Consider the following 22,578-nt stretch of genomic DNA (forward strand, 5'->3'; position numbering starts at 1 on the left):
CTACCCATATTACTGCAACTGGTGATAACAACAGTAGCAACTGTCATGTGAACAAGGTGCTTTTACTCAGGACACCACTATAGCAGGATCTGTTATACAGATAAGGAGACTGAGGCTTTGAGTCACTCTGATAGAAATGGTGAGAGCCTAGATTCAGACAGGAGATTCCAGTCACCACCCCAAGTGGCAAAGTAGTGGGCTACCCCTCATGCCAAGTATACCTGTAAATAGACACGTTCTCAATGAGCTGGTTGGTGATGCTGTCAGTCAGGATAATCCCCCGTGGCGACACCTTCAGAGTTACCTTCTGCAGCTTCTTCCCGCTGGCCTTAGCCTTGAGGATAGACATAGGTCAGAGAAGCCTGACTGCCCCACTTAGGACCCACCTTTGTGGGCTACGCCTACTGCTGCAAACCCATACACAGTCCTCAGTTAAGGGGGCTGGCAGGTCAGATGGAAAAGATACGACAGGGAAGACAACACAGCCATGGCTCTGTGACCATCTCTACTCTAGTCTATCCACAAAAATTGTATGTATTAGTTTCTGTTGAGTCAATTCCTAGCCATGGCAATCCAAGTGTAAGAAGCTGAACTAAATGAACTCCTTAAGCTTTTAAAAACTGTAACCTTTTAGGGAGCTCTGGTGGTCTGGTGGCAAGAAGCTGCAACTGCAATGCCAGAGGTTCGTGGTTTGAATTCACCAGATGCTCTGCTGGAGAAGGAGGGGCAATCTCCTCCTGTACCAGTCAGATCCAATTTGACGGTACACGCACAAAGAATAATAAAAAATAAAATTTAAAAAAAAAAAGTAAAAAAAATCCCCAAAAAACTGTAACTTTTCAGGAGCAGAATGCTGGGCCTTATTTCCAAGGTACCTCTGGATGGGTTCCAATTGCCAATCTTTTAGTCCATCACTTAATCATCTGTGCTACCCCAGGAACTCCTGCCAACACCCTCTTGAAGAATAAAACAACTTCCACTCATTGAGCACCTACAATCTGCCAAGCACTGATCTGGCATCCCTGATCTCATGGGCTGTAGGGTCTCTTCTCTGGAGGAAGTGGGTTTAGAGGGGTTAAGTGGCTTGCCTAACAAACAAAACTATGAGGGATCACAGATCTTAAGGCTGAGAAGGGCTATCACAACTCAACAGGGTGATTGCTAGGGACTCTCTTACTCTACCCACTGTCAGAGCTGAGCTGAGGGGTCTGAGGCTACCAAAGAAGTGCATTCAGAGGGTTCCACACTTATTGAGAGGGAGGGAGGGAGGGGAAATTCCAGTCTCTGGTGGGTTACTCTGTCCTTGCTCTGCCCCCACAAGACTCAAATCCCACCAGTTACTGGTCAAGTGGTCAGGTAACAGCAATTGGCCCCACACCTCTCTCCTTGGCACTGATAAGGTTCTAACACTTTGAGAGGAATCCTGAATTTGGGGGGTGGAAGACTATGAGAGGACATGATCACACAGCTAGAGAGGACGACACTGATTCTGATCCCTCAAATCAATGGCTCCCTTCCACCAAGGGTCTCTAAGCTGGAGACAAGCAGATTCAAAGGCAAGAGTAGGCTCAGACTCCTCCAACAGAGAGAAGAAACAGGAGCATGCAGGGAGGGGTGCCCCCCAGGAAGGAGTCAGCCCTTGACCAATGGTTGTTACATCCTCCAACTCTGAGTGGACTTCTCACCGTGGCCACGATCCTCTTAACAGCTGCAGCTGACAGTTCCTCACCCTTGGGCTGTTCCACCAGCGTCATGCCCAGATACTTGAGGCTGAAGATCATCCCCTCAAGCAGTGTCTCCCGAGTGTCTGTCCAATTCTCAGGCAGTTCTAGGACAGGAAGAGGACACAGCTCAGACTCCCTAGGCAGGCCCATCATCAGTAACAGGCCAGCCCCTACTTTTTAGAGAAACTCACAAGTTTCTCAACCATCTAGCATCACTTTTTAATAAAAAGCTAGTATTTTTCAATACATACCAACCACCATGGAAAGAAGTGTTACATAAACCCTCATTTATTCTTGTAAGAATCAAAGTAGATGCTTTCATCACCTCCATTTTAAAGACAAAGATACTGCGGTAAGCTAAAATAGCAATAAAATCCAGAGTCATTACGTACAAGGGCCAAGACCCAAATTTTCAAGTCTCGAGCTTAAACTCATTCAACACTAATGCTTGCTGAGGCTCTAACAGGTCATTTTCTGACTTGATCCTCAATGCAATCCTGTGAGGTAAATTGTATCCTACTTTACCAATCAGGAAAGTGAGGTTCAGAGAGGCAAAGTCATTGTGCAAAAGCCACATATAAAGGGTCAGAGCCAAAATGCAAACCCAGGTGGTGTCCATGGCTCTGGCTCACCTTAATTCACTCCTCATATCAACATTCCACGTATCAACAGAGACCAAAAGACTAGGTAAGAGGAGAGACAGCAGTTCAAAAAGAACAGGAGCAGGATGGTAAGGGTCAAGGGGAAGAAGGGAAGGTCAGGAATTCTCAACTGATGCAACATGAAGACCACATAAATCTGGCCAAACTGGATCGAATCCCACCTCTACGACGATTGCCTCTCTGTGAATGAATAGCAGCACCTGCCTCCTGGGGCCATGACAATGGCAAGAATGGGAGGTATCTTCTGAAAAGTGACCACAACTGACCTTAGGAAGGTTGAAAAAGGAGATCAGAAATATAAATTAGAATAAAGAAAAAGATGGAGTACGCCTAAACTCATTCTCATTTGATGAAGCAAGTATCCCAATACCAAAGCCAGACAAGGACACTACTGAAAAATACAATTATAGCTTTTGTGGTTTTTTTTAAATAGCTTTTTCTTTAATTCAATGCTCCTCATGAACACAAATACAAAAATCCTCAATAAAATCCCAGTCAATGTCATATAAAAAAAATCATTCATTGTGATCAACTGAGGAGCTTTGGTGGTTTAAGTGTAAAGAACTGTGCTGCCGACCTAAAGGTACATGATTCAAACCCACCAGCTGCTCTCCGCAGAAGATGGGCAATCTGCTCCCATGTGATTAACTACCTCTGAAAACCTGCTGGAGGGTCAGCTATGCGTCGGTTCCAACTGGATGGTAGTACTCAGCAACAACAATGATCAAATGGGATCCATACCAGGTAAGCAAGGATGGTTTAACATCAGAAAAACAATCAGTGTAATCCACTACATTAATTAAAAAAGGTAAAGAACCAAATAATTGTTTCAATTGAAGCAGAAAAAAGCCTTTGACAAAATCTGATACCCTTTCTTGATAAAAATACTCAGCAAAGTAGAGGAGAAATAGAAGTAGACAGGAAATTTTTCAACAAAATTTAAAGCATATACACAAAACCCAAAGCTAACATTATTCTCAATGAAGAGAGATTAAAAGCATTTCACTTGCAAAAGGGAACCAGCCAAGGTTGCCCTTTATAATCACTCCTACTCAATATTTGTTGTTTTGAGTTGTGGTGCTAGAGAAGAGTACTGAATATCCCACAGACTGTCGAAAGAACAAACAGTTATGTGCGGCCAGAATACTCCTTGGAAGCAAGGACGGTGAAGTCTTCATCTTTCTTACTTGGAACATGCAGCTAGGTGAGGCTATTCCTTGGAAAAGGACACCATGATGGGAAAGATGGAGGGTCAGCGAAAAAGAGGAAGATGAGATGGACTGACACTGTGACTTCAGCAGTGGGCTCTAGTGTCTCAGAGATGATGAGAATGGCACAGGACAGGGCAGGGTTCAGGATGGCTGTTCATAGGGTCACTATGAGTCCTATACTGGAGTGGAAGATACCTAACAACAACAACAACTCAATATTACAGTGGAAGTCCTAATCAGTGTAGTAAGGCATGAAAAAGAAATAAAAGGCATCTAAATATCCCCTAAAAGATGGACTGACACAGTGACAGCAGCAATGGGCTCAGGTATGTCAGAGACGATGAGGACGGCACAGGACAGAACAGGGTTCAGGTCTGCTGTTCATAGGTCACTATGAGTTGTACTCAACTCAACAGCACAACAACAACAAATTGGTAAAAGGGAAGCAAACCTGTATTTGCAGATAATGTGACAATACATATAGAAAATTCCAAAGAGTAAGAGGGACGTCAAGCTTGGGAGGATGGAGGGACAGCACAGGAGAGGAAGCCCCTCAATGAGATGGATTGATTCAGTGACTGGAGTAATGGGGGTTGGGGTGTCAGAGACAAAAAGATTAGCACAGGATAAAGCTGGGTTTAGGGCTGTTGTACACAGGGTCACTATGAGTCACAGGCAATTCAACAGCATACAACAACAACAAATAGAAGAAAATTAATAGATCTAATTTCCCACTTTAGCAAAGTGGCAGAGTATAAGACCAATATGCAAAAATTAGTCTGATCTACTGACAGTAACAGAGAAAACCCTGAGAAGGAAATAAGGAAAACAATGCCATTTACAATACTGTTGTTAGGTGCCAGTGAGTACAACTCATAGCAATCCTATGAGATGCAATCCATATTAAAGGCTGTCGAGTTGCCTGTGACTCACAGTGACTCTAAGTCTAATAGCTCTGAACTCTGTCCTATCCTGAGCCAATATCACTCTCTCCAACACACCTGCCCCCCATTACCTCAATCACTGTGTCAATCCATCTCATCCAGGGTCTCCCTCTCCTACTCTGTCCCTCCACCATTCCAAGCATGATGTCATGTCCTCCAAGGACTCATTTCTCCTAGTAACATGCCCAAAGTATGTGAGAATAGCCACCCATAATGTGAAATAGGAATAAATCTACCAGATATACAAAAGACCTTTACAAAGAAAACTGTATGATACTACTACAAGAAACCTAGAAATCTACATAAATGGAAAAATATACAATGTTCTTGACTGGAAGATTTAACATAATGAAAACTGCACTATTCCCAAAGTAAGACGGGCATTGTCTTTGACTTGGAATCCTCCATAGCTGACCCTCCAGTAGGCTGAGGCTGTAAATCACGTGAGAGGAGACTGTCCATCCCAGGGAGCCACTGTGGATTCAAACCCCTAAAGAGGCACCATATTTGAGTTAGCAGCCCAACTTCCTACAGACCATGCCACCAGAGCTCCATATGTTACCAGAGTAATCTGCAAAGACAATGTAATCCTTATCCAGATGTTATGTGCCATTGAGTCACCTGCGACTCATACTGACCCTAAGTACAACAGCCCTATAAACCCTGCTCTATCCTGTGCCAATCTCATTGTCTCTGACACACTTACCCCCATTACCCCAGTCACTGAATCAAGCCATCCCATCAAGGGTCTTCCTCTCCTGCACTGTCCCTTCACTCTCCCAAGCATGGAATCTCTCTCCAAGGACTGGTCCCTCCTTGAAACATGTCCAAAGTATGTCAGACAAAGCTTCAGAATCCTTACCTTCAAGGAGCAGCCTGGCTTCACCTTCTCCAGTACAAATCTGTTTGTTCTCTTAGCAATCCAATTCAATACTCTTCTCCAACACCACAGCTCAAAGGCATCAATTCTCCTATCATCCCTAGTCACTGTCCAGCTCTCTGAGGCATAGCAAGTTACTGCAAGGACCATGGCCTGTATCAGGTGCACCTTAGTTTCCAGACTGACATCGTTGCTCTTCAGTACTTTAGAGAGGTCTCTAACAGCAGACTTTACCATCGCAATATGTCTTTTAATTTCCTGACTGCTGGTGCCAACAGTGTTGATTGTGGAGCCAAGCAAACTAAAGCTGTGAATAATCTCAATCTCTTCACCATCCATCATGATGCTGCCAATTGGCCCAGTGGTGAGAATCCTTGTTTTCTTGATGTTGAGTCTCAATTCATACTGAAGGCTGCAGTCCCTGACCTTCTACAGCAAGCACTTCAGGTCCTCCTTAGTTTTAGCAAGCAGGGTTGTGTCATCTACATAATGCAGACTGTTGATGAGTCTTCCTCCAATCCTGATGCTACATTTCTCCTCATAGAGCCCAACCTCCCGGATAACCTGTTCTGTATAAAGACTAAAAAGGTATGGAGATAAGAAATATCTCTGGCATACACCCTTCCACATTTTGAACCATGTGTTTCCTTGCTCCGTTCTGACGTAAGCCTCCTGATCTAAGTATAGGTTTAGCATTAGCACAATCAAGTGTTCTGAAATTCCCATTCTTCTCAGAGTTTTTCAAAGGTATGGAAAAAAGTATTCACCAACTTTATATGGAAAGGAAAAAGACCCCAGATAAGCACAGAAATATTGAAGACAGGGACGACTCATCTCTCAATGTAGGAAACCTCATGCTTCCTGACCTTAAAACCTTCTCCTAAATACTGGCTACGGACTCCTAATACGAGCCATGGCCGGGCAGTCCTGGGCTTCCTATCTTCTGCTGCTCTTCCTAGTGGGCTTTGTCCAGCAGAGCTTGAATCAGAAAATGAAGAAGGACTGCTACAAAGGGGTGACAGGCACCATCTATGAATATGGAGCTCTCACCCTCCACGGTGAAGAATATATCCAGATTAAGCAGTATGTGGGCAAGCATGTCCTGTTATTCAGTGTAGCCAGTTATTGAGGTTTGACAGCACAGTATCCTGAAATGAATGCACTACAAAAGGAGTTGAAGCCTTTTGGTTTGTTAGGCTTTCCCTGCAACCAATTTGGAAAACAAGAACTAGGAAGAAACATGGAGATCCTTTCTGGACTCAAATATGTGCATCCAGGTGGGGGGCTTTGTTCCCAATTTTCAGCTCTTTGAGAAAGGGGATGTGAATGGAGAAAAGGAGCAGAAGATCTTTACTTTCCTGAAGAACTCCTGCCCTCCCACCTCTGAGCTTTTGGGTTCAAAAAGCCTACTCTTTTGGGAACCCATGAAGGTCCATGACATTCGCTGGAACTTTGAGAAGTTCCTGGTGGGACCTGATGGAATCCCTGTCATGGGCTGGTACTATCGAGTCAGTCATAACTGTCAAGGGAGACATCATGGAGTACCTGAAACAGTTTGAAACCCAGCAGGAAGCATCAGAAAATGACAAAAATAAAGTCCTGTCTCCCAGCTGAAAGACTTGCTCAACAAAACCAACCCAGCCTACATTCTCTACTCTGTATTGATAAAGCACCTGTGTGTGTGTGTGTGTGTGTGTGTGTGTGTGTCTAAAGAGTTGGGATGGGAAACCCACCTCTCTCTCAAGTTCTTACTTCCCAACGTATCATTTTTTCTTTCCATCTGTTTCAAAGAAAAATCATCCTAAAGAGTAAATGGATCAGATCACTCTAAAACCAAAACAAAATCACTGCAGACCAGCTGATTCAGACTCATTGTGACTGTATATGACAGAGCAGAACAACCCCACAGGGTTTTCCAAGGTTATTATTTATGGATGTAGATTGTATCTTTCTTCCTCAAAATAGCTGGTAAATTTGAACTCCTGCCCTTTGGTACACAACTGAGTGTACTACAAAGTAATCAGAAAAGTTTATTTGATTACTTCTCTGATTAAAAAAGGCAACACTCTGACACCAATCCTTTTCTACCCTTAAAATTTAAATTACAAAGAAATCTGGAACGGGAAACAAGAATATCTAGGTCCCCTTCATGCCTTGTGACAGCTCCTCTCCCTACACAGTCCTTCATTCTCCTGCTACTTGTAGTTCTATAAGACCTCTGAAGGCAGGGTGAGAGCAGGAGCCTCACCTCACATAAAGGGAAGAACGTATCGATGATGGTGGGCCCCAAAGCCTCTGGGTAGGATCCTACTAGAACCTTCCCTGGTGCCTATCCCTTAGTGCATTCAGGTCATGGCACCTAGACTGGGATGTTCCTTCACTCTAGGTGGTAGGAGGTTTCCTTTCACTCTGGATCACCAACTTTGAACTGATTTTCACCACTGTTTTAAGTAATAATCATAATAAAAAATCTGCAGCAATTGGAAGGAGAAAAGAAAAACAAACAACCACCCAAACAACCTTCTACAAAGCCACAATAATCAAAATATAGTCCTGGCACAATGACAGATATGTTGAACAGTGGAATGAAATTGAGAACTTAGAAATAAATCTATCTCTATTTGAAGAAAACTGAAACAAGTTCCATATACCTTAGGGAACCGTCTACAAAAACAAACTCAAGACGGGTAAACAACTGTGATGTAAAACCTAACACTACAAAGATTATCAGAGAAAAGAATTCAGCACAAATTTAGGAGCCTTTATCTATGGCATAAATGACTATCAAATATAATCCAAATGCAGATGATCGGGAATGCCTAAAAATTAAATTGATATGTGCATCAAAAGACTCTTAACAAAAAGAGTAAAAAGAGAACCTATAAACTGAGAAAAAATATTTGTCAATGATACATTTGATCATCTCTAAATGTACGCTGTTGTGTGTCAGCAAGTTAGAACCAAGTGAGTTTTCAGAGGCTACAAGTTGCACAAGAGGTGATAGCCCTTCTTTCTCACACTTGAGTAGCCGGTGAACTCAACCTGTATGTCTTTGTGTTGTCAGTGTAACTCCTTACCACTAGGCTGCCAAAGTGTCCTCTAAAATGTACGGGAAACTCCAATACCTCAACAAGAAAAAAACAAACCACCCAATTACAAAATGGGCAGAGGATACGAATAGGCACTTTACACAAACACACACACACGCAAAACCAAACATTCAGATGGCAAACACACACACAAAGAAATGCTCAAGATCATTAGCTATTGTTGTTGTATAACCTTTAGCAACAAAAGATCTGAACCCTGTCCTAGCCTGTGTCGTCCTCATCATCTCTGACATTTTTGAGCCCACTGCTGTCATCACTGTATCAATCTTTCTTGTTCAGTGTCTTTCTCTTTTTCACTGCCCATCCACCTTCCGAAACATGATGTCCCTCTCTAAGGAACAACCTTGTCTAACAACATGCCCAAAGCATGTGAGATGAAGCTTCACCATCCTCACCTCCAAGGAGTACTCTGGCCACACTTTCTCCAAGTTGTTTGTCCTTTTGGCAGTCCATGGGACATCTAGTACTCTTCTCCAACACCACAACTCAAAGGCATCAATTATTTTTCTGTAATCTTGATTCATTGTCCATCTCTCTGATGCACAGGAATGGGAAAAATCATGGTCTGAATGAGGCACACTGTAGTCTTTAAATTGAAATCACTGTTCCTTAGTCCTGACAGACTTCCCAATCTTTCCTCCATTTACCATGAGGTTGTTTATTGGTCCATTTAATGAGGATTTTTGTTGGATGTGATTCACACTGAAGGCTGTAGTCTTTGATATTCTGTAGCAAGTGCTTCAAGTCCTCCTCACCTTCAGCAAGCAAGGTTGTGTCATCTGCATAACAAAAGCTGTTGATGAGAACTTCCTCCTCTCCTCACGCCACATTCTTCTTCAAAGACTCCAGCTCCTTGCATGATTTGCTAACATACAAATTAAAGTGGAATGGAGAAAGGATACAGTTCTGATGCACATCTTTCTTGAATTTAAACTATGCAGTGCCCCCTTGCTCTGTTCAAACAACAGCTTCTTGGTCTATGAACAGATTTTGCATGAGCTTAAGTAAATGTTTGAAGTTCCCATTCTTCTCTTCTTCTCAATGTTAATCATAGTTTATTATGATCCACACAGTCAAATGCCTTTGCATAGTCAATAAAATACAAATAGACATTCTCCATCTGCTTTCAGCCAGGATCCATCTGATATCAGCAATGATAACCTAGGTTCCACAGCCTCTTCTAAGCCAAGGCTGAACTTTTGGCAGTTCTTTCAATGTATACTGGTTTAGCTGCTTTGAGATGATCTTCAGTAACATTTTGCTTGTATGCAATATTAAAAATAATGTTCAATACTTTCCACATTCAATTGGGTCACCTTTCTTGAGAATGCGAACAAACATAGATCTCTTCCAGTCAGCTGGCCAGGTAGCCATCTTTAAAATTTCCTGGTAGATGGGTGAGCACATCCAGGGCTGCATCTTTTAGTTGAAACACGCCAAATGGAATTCCATTGATTCCTGGGGCCTTATTTTTTTGCCAATGTCCTCTGTACAGCTTGAACTTCTTCCTTCATTAGCACCAGTTCTTGCTCATATGTGACTTTTTGAAAAGTTTTGGTGTCAACCAATTAATGATTGATATGTTGTTGCTGTTGATTGTTGTCAAGTCGAACACGACTCATAGTGACTCCATGAACAAAAGGCCTGAAGTCTCTCTATTAACTATCATTATTTATCCAAGTTCATAGTTCATTTTTGGTATAGTAACTCTGTAAATCCTTCCATCTCCTTTTGATGCTTCCTAGATCATTCAAGATTTTTCTCATAGCATCTCTCAGTATTACAACTTAAGGCTTGAATTTGTTTTTCAGTTTATTTAGCTTGAGAAGCACTGAGTTCTTCCCTTTTTATTTTCTGACTCCAGGTCTTTACACATACTGTTATAATACTTTGCTTTGTCTTCTCAAGCTGCCCTTTGAAATCTTCTGTTCACCTCTTTTACTTCTGCATCTCTTACCTTTGTTTTGGCATCTCGATGCTCTAGAGCAATTTTCAGTCTCTTATGACATGGTCTTTTCATTAGCTGTAAGAGAGCTGTAAATCAAAACAATGAGCTAGCAGGTTACTCAGCAAAACCAGTAATGTTCAGTAAGATATTAAACAAGAAATGCTAGTGAGGCTATGGAAATACTGCAACTCTCATACGCCACTGGTGGAGATGCAAAATAGTGCAAATACTATGGAAAGCAGTTTTGCATTTCCACAGCAAGTTAGGAACAGAAATACCATTTGGCTCAGCAATTCCACTACTATTGCTGTTATGTGCCATCGAGTAGCTTGAGACTATGTACAAGAGCCCCCTAAACCCTGTTCTATCCAGGGTCAACCTCATTTTCTCTGGCACACGTACTCCCACTATCTCAATCACTGAATCAACCCATCTCATGGAGGGCCTTCCTCTCCTGCACCGCCCCTCCACTCTCCCAAACATGATGTCCCTCTCCAAGGACTGGTCCCTCCTTGAAACATGCCCAGAGTAGTCAGATGAAGCTTCAGAATCCTTGACTCCAAGGAGCAGCCGGCTTCATAATCTCCAAGACAATCCTGTTTGTTCTCTTAGCAGTTCATGGTATATTCAATACTCTTCTCCAGCACCACAGCTCAAAGGCATCAATTCTCTTTTTATCATCCCTATTCACTGTCCAGCCCTCCAATGCATTGCACACAATTGTGAACACTATAGCCTAGATCAGATGCACCTTACTCTCCAGACTTGTGTCGTTGCTCTTCAGTACTCTGAAGAGGTCCCTAACAGCTGACTTTCCCAATGCAATTCATCTCTTGATTTCCTGGCTACTGATACCAAGTGTTGACTATGGAGCCAAAAAAACTAAAACTGTTAACTATCTCAATCTCTTCACCATCCATACTGATGCTGCTAATTGGACCAGTGGTGAGAATCTTTGTTTTCTTGGTGTTGAACTTCAATCCATATTGAAAGCTGTAGTCCTTGACCTTCTACAGCAAGTGCATCAGGTCCTCCTCAGTTTCAGCAAGCAGGGTTGTATCATCTGCCTAACACAGGTTGTTGATGAATCTTCCACCAATCCTGATGCCATCCCAACAGCAACACAAACTGGCATTTTCACATTTATGTTTATTATTGTATTATATAGCAAAGAGTTGGAAACAACCCAAGAACCCATCAACTGAAGAATCACACAAAAAAACCCTCAGCATAGTCTCACAACAGTATTATGAATGACTAAAAAAATTATCAAGAATTTGTAAAATACTGCACAGTGTAGATGAACTAGAAGAAATTGTGCTAAGTGTCCTAAGGTAGTCCCAAAAGTCTGTTTACACACAGAACCCATTTTGTAGGGTTAACAGAAATGATAGGCAAGAAAATAAAATTTAAAATTTTTATAAAATACATTTAAAAAGGTAGAGTAAGAGAGAGAGACAGGTCACCACCTCATCCTACTCATATTAATGAAAGGACACTAAGAGACAGAAGGACAACAGTGGAAGCATGGTCCTTGGCATTGTTTTAATTATAATCATCCCCAAGATTACTCCTAGAAGCTTAGACCAGATGAACCCTATTACTCAGCTGGAAAGCAATGAGGCAAGAATTAGGAGGAAGGTCTCTAGGGTTCCTTCCAAGCTTCATCACTGCGATACATGGACACCCTATTCTCCTGTCTGTCAGGACACCTTGTCTGTCCCTTATCATCTCTCAAATATCATGCACTGGCATGACTATACATTTTATAAATAAGGAAAATGCTCTTTCAGATATGAATAAATTTTGAGGTACTACCAGAGATGTAGAGGAAGCTGGGAGAACATTTTCCTATCTCCCCCTGGGGTCCTCCTCACTGACCTAAATGAAGGACCATAGGAAGACAGCTTATTTCAGATGAGGTCCTGGCAGGGCTCTGAGCAGCCTAGCTCTGGGGCTCCACACTGTCAGGAACAAAAACTTGGGCTCAGGTAGTACCACCTTGTCTTCAACCCAGCCCTCTCATCCCCAGCATCCTCCAAGCTCCTGTCCTACATATTTGAGGTACTATTGAGTCAAAACTGACTCAACAGATCATCCAATGAGTTTTCTAAGGCTGTAAATCATACAAGAGGAGACTGCCTATCTTTTTGCCTGAGGAGTAGCTGGTGGGTTTGAACTGCCTGCCTTTCAGTTAGCAGCAAAACCCCTTACCACTGGACCAGCAGAGCTCCCTTCCTGTGTTAGTGTCCAGGCCTTTTTGGGTCCTGCCCTTTCCCCACTTCCAGCCAGGAGCAGCCTTGTAATAAATCTCTCTGCACTTGCCTTGACCAAGTCTGTGGTCTCTTTGAGACTATTTTCTCTTTTGAAAAAACAAGCATGTTAAAGAAAGTACCTATCCCTCTGACTTTAGATCCAAGTGAATAATGACTAATACACTGGTCCTCCAGCATAAGATTTAGCATGCAATTGGAATCCAATATTTGCTGTGTGAAAAAAATGACCTGGACAATTTCATGGCAATGCCATGACTCACCCACAAGCTTTGCTGTTGGCTCTGGCCCTAACCCACTGCCCTCTAACTATTGCTCCATGGGCCTCTACCTAACCTGAGGTCAGTCCTTATCGGTATGATACCTGTCTCAACGCGACTTCATGGCCAGATCCACCAACCAGAAGCCTATTCCAAGAAATGAAAGAAGGAAAGGAAGGAAGGAAGGAAAGGAAGGAAGGAAAGGAAGGAAAGGAAGGAAAGGAAGGAAAGGAAGGAAGGAAGGAAGGAAGGAAGGAATTCCTTGATGTATCCCCAGGACTGTGTTGGTGATGGGACTCAAGATCAACTTAAACTCAGGGCCTCAGGGCCCTACTCTTCCCCGAAACTGAGACTAAACGGTACTATGAACACAGCAAAATAGAGGTAACAACAACAATGATAGTAAGACTATAACAGTAGCTCTTACTATTACTTCAGAACCTCACATTCATTTTGCAAGAAATCTTTTTCATTCCCATTTGAAGATGAGTGAACTGAGACTCAAAGGATAAGTCATGTCATTTATCTGATACAAAAGCCCAAACTTCTGACCATACCATGTTACCTTACCATAAAGTAAACTACCTTAATTCTAGCAGAATGTCAGGGAGAAGCTCCTGGAGCTAGAAATATTCCTTCCCACAATTCTTAACCTAAATCTTTCCTTCTAAAGACCAAGAAAGCCAGCTCATCACCTTCAACCCCGATCCACTGAAGCAAAAATGGTAAATGACAAGCTGCCATGACTGTTACTTGTGACTTTGGCTGACACTGCCAATCAATTGTGGCTCTCTTTCCCTTTGATTTACAGCTGGGCTTTGGCCTATTTCTCAATACAAGGCTCCAGGCAAGCTACACCAATCAATGAGGGTTAGCCTTATTCATCTCATCAGACCTCTCTGCCCTGCAACAAACATCCGGCTTTTCCCCATCTTTATGTCCCCACTCTCATTTCCTCCATTTCTTGGCCTCTCTCCAAAGCCACTTCCGCTCCCTCCATTCCAAAGGGCCAAAGTTTGCCAAGGTCATGGATGACCTCTCTGCTGTCAAAACATTTCCCGATCCTCTCTGACCTCTGAAATGCTTGACATTTTTCTACATTCCTCCTTCCCTTGATTCTACCATCCTTTTGGGGACCTAAATGGACCAGCCACTGCCCTTCAACTTTGGAGACTTAATGCTTAAGGCTCTCACTTAACAGATGATGCCTGGGGCCCAGAGAGGGGTGTGGTGTGACAATGTCCAAAGCAAGTTAGAAGGACACCCCCACCCCCACCCCAGTTCAGCTCTCAGTCATTCCTGGTAATTCCAACAATGACTTAAGAGGCCATAGAGCTCTCTGGTCTTCTCTCCCACAAAATCACCCATGTCTGTATACATGTGTAACACACACACACACTTGGAAAATCTCTAATCATGCCGTATTTCTTTGTACTGTAACATTTACTTTCCCATTATTGTGCCTTTGCACAAGCAATTTTCTTCATATGCCCTTTTTATCACTTGTTCAAACGTCTACACACCTGCTTCTTCCTCCAGGAAGCTATCTTTGAGGCAGTGTGACAGGTGGTTAAGAACAAAGGTCTTAATCCTAGAATCCCAGTTCTGACAGTTCACATCTGAGTGATCTGGAGTAAGTTACTGCATTCGCTGAGCCTTAATTCTCTCATGTACAATTCAGAGAACATATTAATCTCTGGCTCAGGGGGTTGGCTTGACATGTTAATGAATTCTTTTTTAAAAAATGAAAATACTATGATCTCAACACAGAGGGCCCTATCCATGTTTGTTGTTATGTGCCACCAAGTGGAGTGTGACTGATAAGGACCCTGTAAATAAGAGATCTGAACTCTGTCCTATGCTGTCCCATCCTCAGCATCTCTGATAACACTTGAGCCCATTGCTTCATTAACCATGTCAATCCACCTTGTCAGAAGCTTTATTCTCTTTCACCAACTCTCCACTTTTCCAAGCACAATACCCCTTTCCAAGAAATGGCCACTCCTAGCAACATGCCCAAAATAGGTGAGCCAAAGTCTCACCATCCTTGCCTCTAAGGAGCACTCTGGCTGTACTTTTTTCAAGACACATGTGTTTAGGTTTTTGGCAATCCATGGAATTCAATACTCTTCTCCAATACCACAATTTAAATAATTCTTCTGTCATCCTTAGTCACTGTCCAACTCTCAAGTGTCTGAAAAAGACCATGGCCTGAATCTGGTGCACCTTAGTCTTCAAGCTGAGTAAATGCTATGCCGTATGAAGAAGCCTCTCTTAAGTAGAGATTTCCTCCTCTCCTTCTGTAGTTACATCACTCATTGCCAAGCAACTGCTACACAAGAGGGAAGGACTTGCCATCCAGGTTTCCATCCCCTTGGAAAGAGCACAGAAAAGATGCTCTGCAGCCCGACACTGCTGTCCAGTCATCTCCTGCTTTTCCCTTGTCCTCTATGCCCTGCATCCTATCTTCCCAGGCCTGCTAAGATCCTGCTCCTCTGGCAATCTTGTCTCCCTCCTGTACTTCAGTGCATGAGACTCATCTCTTACACCATTCAAGTCATCTTTTGCGTACCACACCCTCCTAAAACACAGAAACCAACACTCAGGAGCTCAAAAAATAAAGTCATGTAGAATTTTCTACCACACCCACCCTCTCACCATCCAACAACCTAAAGTAAAGATCTGGCAAGTTCCATGCTCAGGCTAGCCGCTGGAGACAACGTGTTCCTTCCAGGAGGCGGCCAGGGCCTTGGGAAGAGCCCCCAGAGACCTCAGGCAAATTCAAGCCTGCATTCACGGCCCTGTTCCGGTCTTGGTTATTTCTGGCCCTGTGGTGGGAATGACTGCGCTATTTTAAATGTGAAGTTTTACAGATGACCTGCTACTGGAGTTAACTAGGGACAAACCATATGCCCAGCCTATCCTGCGGCTGCTAGCAAGTGATTTTCCTGGTAAGGGGCTCTTACTCACAAGTCAGAATTAAGCAAAGTGCCTCAATTGTCCCTTCAGCTATCCCAGAAGACTCAGCTGGACTGGTGTCTAGAACATCAGAACTGTAGATAAACTTGTGGGTCAGGGAATAACCTCTGTCCAGGCCCTGGTTGTAAGCGTCCTCCAGATTGGTGGAGAGATGGTTTCCAAATTCGAAAAAGCCACAGAATTACACCACCTCAGGAGGGGATTCAGTTCTGCTCTGACCTGGAATACAGCTGCTTCTTATTTGACAAGTGGGTTCTTGCCCTCCTTGGGGGCATCATCAGAAAATGCATCAGGAATCTGAAAAGTGTGAGGCAAATTTCAGAAGTTAATGTTGCTGTGAATATCACCAAAAGAAAACAGGTAAGTGGTAATAATAGCCCTGTTGCCATGAAGTCAGTTCTAACTCAGAGTAAAACTGCCCTGCAGGATTTCCTGGGCTGGCTCTTTCTAGGAACAGCCAGCTAGATGCTTCCACCACAGAGCAGCCAGGTAGGTTCAAACCTCTAATCTTTTGGTTAGCAGTGGAGCTCTTAACCACTGAGACACGAGAGCTCCTTCAATAATATAGCAGTAGCTATTACTTCCCAAGTAGCTTAGCGGAAAGCTTGTGATTGTGGTCATTAATTCAGCTCAAACTCAAGGCAACCCTTCAGACAACAGTCGGAACCAAACAGTTGGATCCGCTGTCATCATTACAAGTTGATTCATCTCGATGAGTACCTTTCTCTTTTTCACTGACCCTCTATTTCTCCAAGTATGATGTACTTCTGGAGTGACTAGCTCCTTGTGAGAACATGCCCAAAGTATGTGAGATGAAGTCTTTCTATCCTAACTTTTAATGAGCATTCTGGCAGCACTTTTGTAAGAACAAAAACTGTTGTGATTATAAATTGGAATTCTGGAGCCAGCCTATGGAGAGCAAATCTTGGGTTTGCCACTTGGGCAGTTCACTCAAGTTTCCTGGAGTTCTCACTTTATAATATAGGCAATAATAGTATCCACTCTGTGGGATTGTTGTGAGAAATTAATTCACATAGTGCCAATGAATTATGAACTATTGTCATTATTAAGAGTCAAGGATATAATTAATATATCCATTTCACTGGAGAAAAGTTCAGCCACTGGTCCAATGTTACACAGCTGGTCGCAATGGAACTTGAACTGCCAGTGGGTGAGCTTATTTTCCCACTCACTCCTCCCTGCAGCCCACCATGATCCTCTTGAAAGAAAGCAGGTAGCAGGACACTCTCAAGATCCCCCCAGGAGGGGCACAGCATGCTGCCTGAGGAGCTGCCAAAAGGATGTTCGGCTCCCCACCCAGTATGCAGTGATGGATGATCTCTGACTTCAAGCCACATCCCCTCCGCTCAGCAGCCAGATCTGTGGAAAGACCTAGGGTCTTAGCCTCTAGTTAAATGTCCCCTGTACTGGCTGTTCCTTGTAGCAGGATGACTCTTCCCCAAATCTGTTTTATTAGTAGAGAAACCGAAGCCCAATGAGGGAGGAAGCTTGCTGTGTCCCAAGGTTACCTCCTCACAGAGGTCTGTGCTAACTCCCAGCAGCTGACACCACCCGTATCTCGCCCATTATCCCCTCTGTGCACAGCCCTGCTGCACATACCACCTGACTTTCGACTGTCAGCACCTTCCTTGGCTACTGGAAACCCTTCAGGCCCAGCCGATGCAGACTGGGGAGTCAAGATCTCCATCCTTAGCAGCCCTCACACTTGAGTGGCAGGAACTACCCTGAAGAGCACAGACTTTTAGTAGCTGACAGTTAATCTGCTTCACATGTCCACATTTTTTACTCATTTTCCACTTCACTTCTGATGTTGTTTCATCCTGGCAATGCAAACAGTTAAAACATTCAGCTAATTACAAGGTTAGTGACTTGAACCTACACAATGGCTCTGCAGAAGAACAACCTGACAACTGATTTCCATAAAAATTATAGCCAAAAAAAAAAAATAAATTATAGCCAAGAAAACCCAATGGGTCAGTATTGCTCTGTCATACAGGTAGCTATGAGTTAGAATTGACTCGATAGCACTTAACTTTTTACAAACAACGGACTTGCACTCACTCTTTCATCATCAACTATGGAAGAACCCAAATGAAAGCACTCCTCTATCTAAAATATCAATCCCCATCATTCCCTTTTCCCATTTTGGTTTTCTTTATAACATTTACCACTACCTAAAACTATATGGAAGCAGGAGTGACATCCAATTCCTAAACAACATGCCTCTGGAAACTCTATGAACTTTGATAAATGTCGATAGCAATGAAAGGCTTCAGGCCTTCAGTTCATAGGGTCAATGAGTCATGCTTGACTCGATGACAATCAACAACAACTATACTACTTATCAATAACCACAACTGTCATTTTGTTTGCCTTTTCCACCAATGGAGAACAATGAACAAGGATGGCAAAAGAAGAATCGATGCCTTTAATTTGTGGTGTTTGAGAAGAGTGCTGGATACCCCATGGACTGCCAAAAGTACAAACAAATCCATCTTAGAGGAAGTACAACAAAGGTGGTCCTTAGAGGCGAAGATGGTGACATTTTGGCTCATTTCATTTGGGCATGTTGTCAAGAGGGAAGGCAGAGGGCGAACAAAAGAAAGGAGGACAATCAGTGAGATTTGCCACAGTGACTGTGACAGTGGGCTCAAGTGTATCAGATATGAGGTGCAGGAGAAGGCAAAGTTCATATTTGGGTTTCAGAGCTGCTATGAGTCATAGTGGACTCAACAGCACCCAACTGCTGGAAGAACAAACATGTCTTGAAAAAGGTGCAGCCAGGGTGCTCCTTGGAAGCAAGGATAGTGAAACTCTGTCTCACATACTGTGGGCATGTTGTGAAGAGGGGCCAGTCCTTAGAGAAGGACAATGTGCTGGGTAAGGAGGAGAATTAGTGAAGGAGAGGAAGATCCTCAAAGAGATGCACCGAAACAGAGACTGTAATGGTGGGCTCCAGTATGTCAGGACTGGTGAGGATGGCACAGGATAGGGAAGGGTCCAGATCCTTTGTTTACAGGTCACTATGAGTCACTGTTTGTGACAGCACTTAACAACACTATAACGTCCACCATACTCTAAGAGCTATCAGAAGACAGGCCATCTCAACAGCATCTCCAGTGCCTACACCAATGCCTGATATACAGTGTACAAGAAGTATCTGGAACCAAACAGACCCCCTCCTCCACTCACCACCATAAAGCAGCTTTACTAGAAGCTACACCTCAGTGTTGTTCCATTCCTTCTCACTGAGTTGTCTGATGAGTTGGCATATCCTTTGAATGAGTTAGAGTAATCCCAGTGTCTTTGGAAAGGAGAGACTCTAAGAGGCCAGGGTGAGCCAAAGGACAATCCCTGGGCCAGGACTGAGATGAAATACTTTTAGTTCCTGAAGAGACAGGAAAAAAGCCATATGTGAGAGAAGGAGCAAGCCCTCCTCTGAGGTCAAGACCAAGGGTCCAATGAGAAGCATAAAGATCACAGCAAGGAAGCTCAGGGAGCTACTCTGCTGTGTGATCTCAGACAAACGGCTTCCCTTTTCTGGGCTTCACTGACTAAAAAATGGTAATGGTCTGAGGACCTGTGGGTAAGAAAACAATCACAAACCTAGGGCTGGGGTCAGGTCTAACCTTAACTCTGCTTCAGCTGAGTGTCCTCACTAAATGACAGAGCTCAGATCTTGGGCACTGCATCCAGTCTGGGTGACAACCTCAGGCACACCTGCCCCGTAACCCTGCATACATCCTTCAGTCTCCTTCCTTACCCTGTAGACACTGCTGTCCAGTGGCACTAACCACTATGCCTGAAGGTGGGACCTTCCACCAGCTTTCCCTATGGTCACAGAGTCCAGGGGCACAAGAAAGAGCAGCCTGAGATGAGATCTACAGCTCTCCCTCTTGGAAGCTGTGTCCAGGGAGACTGGCACCACTCTCTAAAATGGGTCTGAATATCCTGCTCTGTCACTTCACAGGAACAGATGAGATTATGGAAGCAAAAGTACTTTGTAAACCATAAACTAACAAAAATTAAAACTGGCATTTATTGAATACTCTCTCGATATAAAGCAAAATATTATTTAATTTAACCCCCACAAAAAAAGCAAGGTGGGTACTCTTGTTATTTGCAATTTAAAGATGAGGAAATGGGGGCTTATTAATTAGAGACCTGTGAAGATCTGCAATGGGTCAATTTAGGGACAGAAAGCTCAGGAAGAGCAGCACTCTGAGGTTGCTAAGGTTGGGGGAGGCCCTCCTCTCCTCTCCTTAGCAGGTGGTGAGAGGCTGGGACCTCAAAACCTACTCCACTGCAGGATGAATCAAGTGGAGAGCACAACTAACAAGAAAGAGGAAGGAAATCGGGAGGAGACCATCAATTAGGTACCAAGAGGGAGTTTATTACCAATAATCTTCTAACACCCTGGCTGGGTAAGAATTTTTATCCTCATTTCACAGACGAGAAAACAGGGTCATAAAAGACAAGTGATATGCACAAGATCAGAGTGCACAGGAGAAACTATGTTCCACCCCACCCCCCAAAGGTGGCTCCTTCTCCTCTGACCCCAGATTCTGAGGTGTTGCTAAATTTCTCTCCTTTGTCCAGGATTCACAGCCTCCCTTAAATCCATAGTCACCTCCTTAGGGAATGCCTTCCTTCCCCTTGTTCTTTCCCTCCCCAAGAATGCTGCAGGGTCCCTCGCTGGAACAGACTATCCTTCTCAGAAGTGTTGGGTAACCACTCCCTAACCCCCCACGGAATCCCACAAATATGTAGAGGGGATCTTTCGGGAGCCAAGACCTTTGAAGATGGTTTCTGCCTGGCCTTGGTCTCTGACTCCACTCCCACCAGCAGGCACCAGACCAACTTCCCAGTGCCAGTCTCATATAGGAGACGGCTCCAGCTGGAACAGCAGAGTGGGGCAAGAGGAGGGGCAGGGCGGATCCCTGGGCCCAGACACGCTGGCACTCCTACGAGAGGGAGCTCGGGCTCCCCTGGGGGGACGTTGGGAAGCAAAGAAGGAACTGGAAATGTGTGTGGCTGTACTGTTTGCAGTTTCCTGAAGCCTTGGCTAATGTGGCTGAGGAGGAGACAAGGCGGAGGAAGGTGAGTCCTGGGTTCTTGGCTCCCTATCTGTGTGACCCCAAGCAAGCCACTTCACCTCTCTAGATCTGCATTTCTCCCTCGTGAAAACAGGGATCAGAGCTGAGCTCTTCAGGTCTCGGGAGAAGGCGCCAGGTGACGGTTGTAACCTGAGAAAGGGGAGGAATGAGGCCCCTCCCATGCTCCTAGGCGCCCCTGGGGGGTGGCAGCAAGTCTACCGTCTGCATGGAAGCCCCCGAGACTTGGAAAGCCCGAGGGGGAAGGTGCGAGAGAAAACAGGTTTCAATATTAGCCAGCACGCCAGCTTCGCCACATCGCCTAGGCTTGGGGACGGAAAGTGGGGCTGCAGGTCGCCCGGGGAGTAGAGAACCAGGGCAGGCCTCGCCTCCAACCACAAACAGGTACTCACGATCCCAGGTTTACACCTGGGTGAGTCTCGGGTGCCTGGGAACCAAGAAATGACCTGTGGATTGGTCTAAGAGAGGAGACAAATAGGCTTCAGCTACCTCATAGAAGGGAGGTCGGGGGTGCAAGGACCCTGGCATCTTCCCAAAGCCCTACGCCTACTCCCCTCCCCGGGGCGCCGGCGATGAGCTCCTGCCTCCCCCAGGCTGTGCACCGCAGCCAGGTGAGGAAATGCGAGCCGCAGCGCAGGTTTCTACTTCTGACCTGCAACCCCGTCCCACTCCCGCCTGCACTTGAACACCCCGAACTCCGGCCTCGTTCCCCAGTTTCTTCCTCCTCCCGTCCAGCTGCACTGAACGTGGTGGGGCACAACTCAACCCCAAGCAACCCCCTTGTTCCGCGGGTCGAAGCTGGCCGCGCGCCCCGCCAGACACGGGACAAGGCCCCTCCCCTCCCCAACTTCGCCCAAGTCCAGGCGCCGCGGGAGGCCCGTCCACTCGGCCCGACCCCGGGCTGGCCCTGGGTGACGCGCAAACACTCACTCCGGTGCCGGCCGCCGCCCCCCCAGCTCTGCTTGGCGAGGCTGGGGCTCCGGATCAGCGCCCGTCCCGCGGACTTGAGCGCGTCCATGGCCAACTCCAGCTGCCGCCACCGCCAAAACTCCGTCAGGAAAAACTTTCAGCCGGGGCCAGGCGCGCGCACCCGGCGCTCTCCGACGGGGACGCTCACTTCGACGCTCGCCGGCGTCGTCCGAGGGGCGGGGCCAAGGCTGGCCAGGCTCCGCCCCTCAGTCCTACCTCGTCCCGCCCTGCCCTGGTGCCCGGCGGGCGCGCGCGGACACCTGGCCGGGAGCGGAGCGGGCGGCCAGCGCTGCTGCAATAGTGAGCGAAGGACGACAACTTCTCCTGCCTGTCCCTGTCTAACCCCCTTTTCCACACCCCATAGGTCCTGGTGGGCTCGAGAGCCGCTGTCCCCACTGTGGGACTGTACCTTCGAAAAGTCCAATCTCAGGATTTCCTAGACAGCCCAGCTGAAAGACTCCTGGGGATCATTTTCTGAAGGGA

General features: G+C 45.1%; 1 protein-coding gene and 1 pseudogene across 1 annotated transcript in view; one reads left to right on the plus strand and one right to left on the minus strand.

Moving 5' to 3' along the window:
• LDLRAP1 (low density lipoprotein receptor adaptor protein 1) overlaps nucleotides 1-22,144 on the minus strand; it is a 34,890-nt gene extending 12,746 nt beyond the window's left edge. Inside the window, exons 1-3 of the mRNA XM_006883504.1 lie at nucleotides 22,057-22,144; nucleotides 1,686-1,828; nucleotides 222-334 (exon numbers count right to left, since the gene is read on the minus strand). Of these exons, the coding sequence (XP_006883566.1) occupies nucleotides 222-334; nucleotides 1,686-1,828; nucleotides 22,057-22,144 (344 nt within the window). The remainder of the gene's footprint in view (nucleotides 1-221; nucleotides 335-1,685; nucleotides 1,829-22,056) is intronic.
• LOC102847145 lies at nucleotides 6,335-7,035 on the plus strand (annotated as a pseudogene).
• Nucleotides 22,145-22,578: the final 434 nt, after the last annotated feature.

The sequence above is a fragment of the Elephantulus edwardii genome, unplaced genomic scaffold (assembly GCF_000299155.1).
Source record: "Elephantulus edwardii isolate Elephantulus edwardi_28Jun2011 unplaced genomic scaffold, EleEdw1.0 scaffold00028, whole genome shotgun sequence".
Classification (NCBI taxonomy): Eukaryota; Metazoa; Chordata; class Mammalia; order Macroscelidea; family Macroscelididae; genus Elephantulus; species Elephantulus edwardii.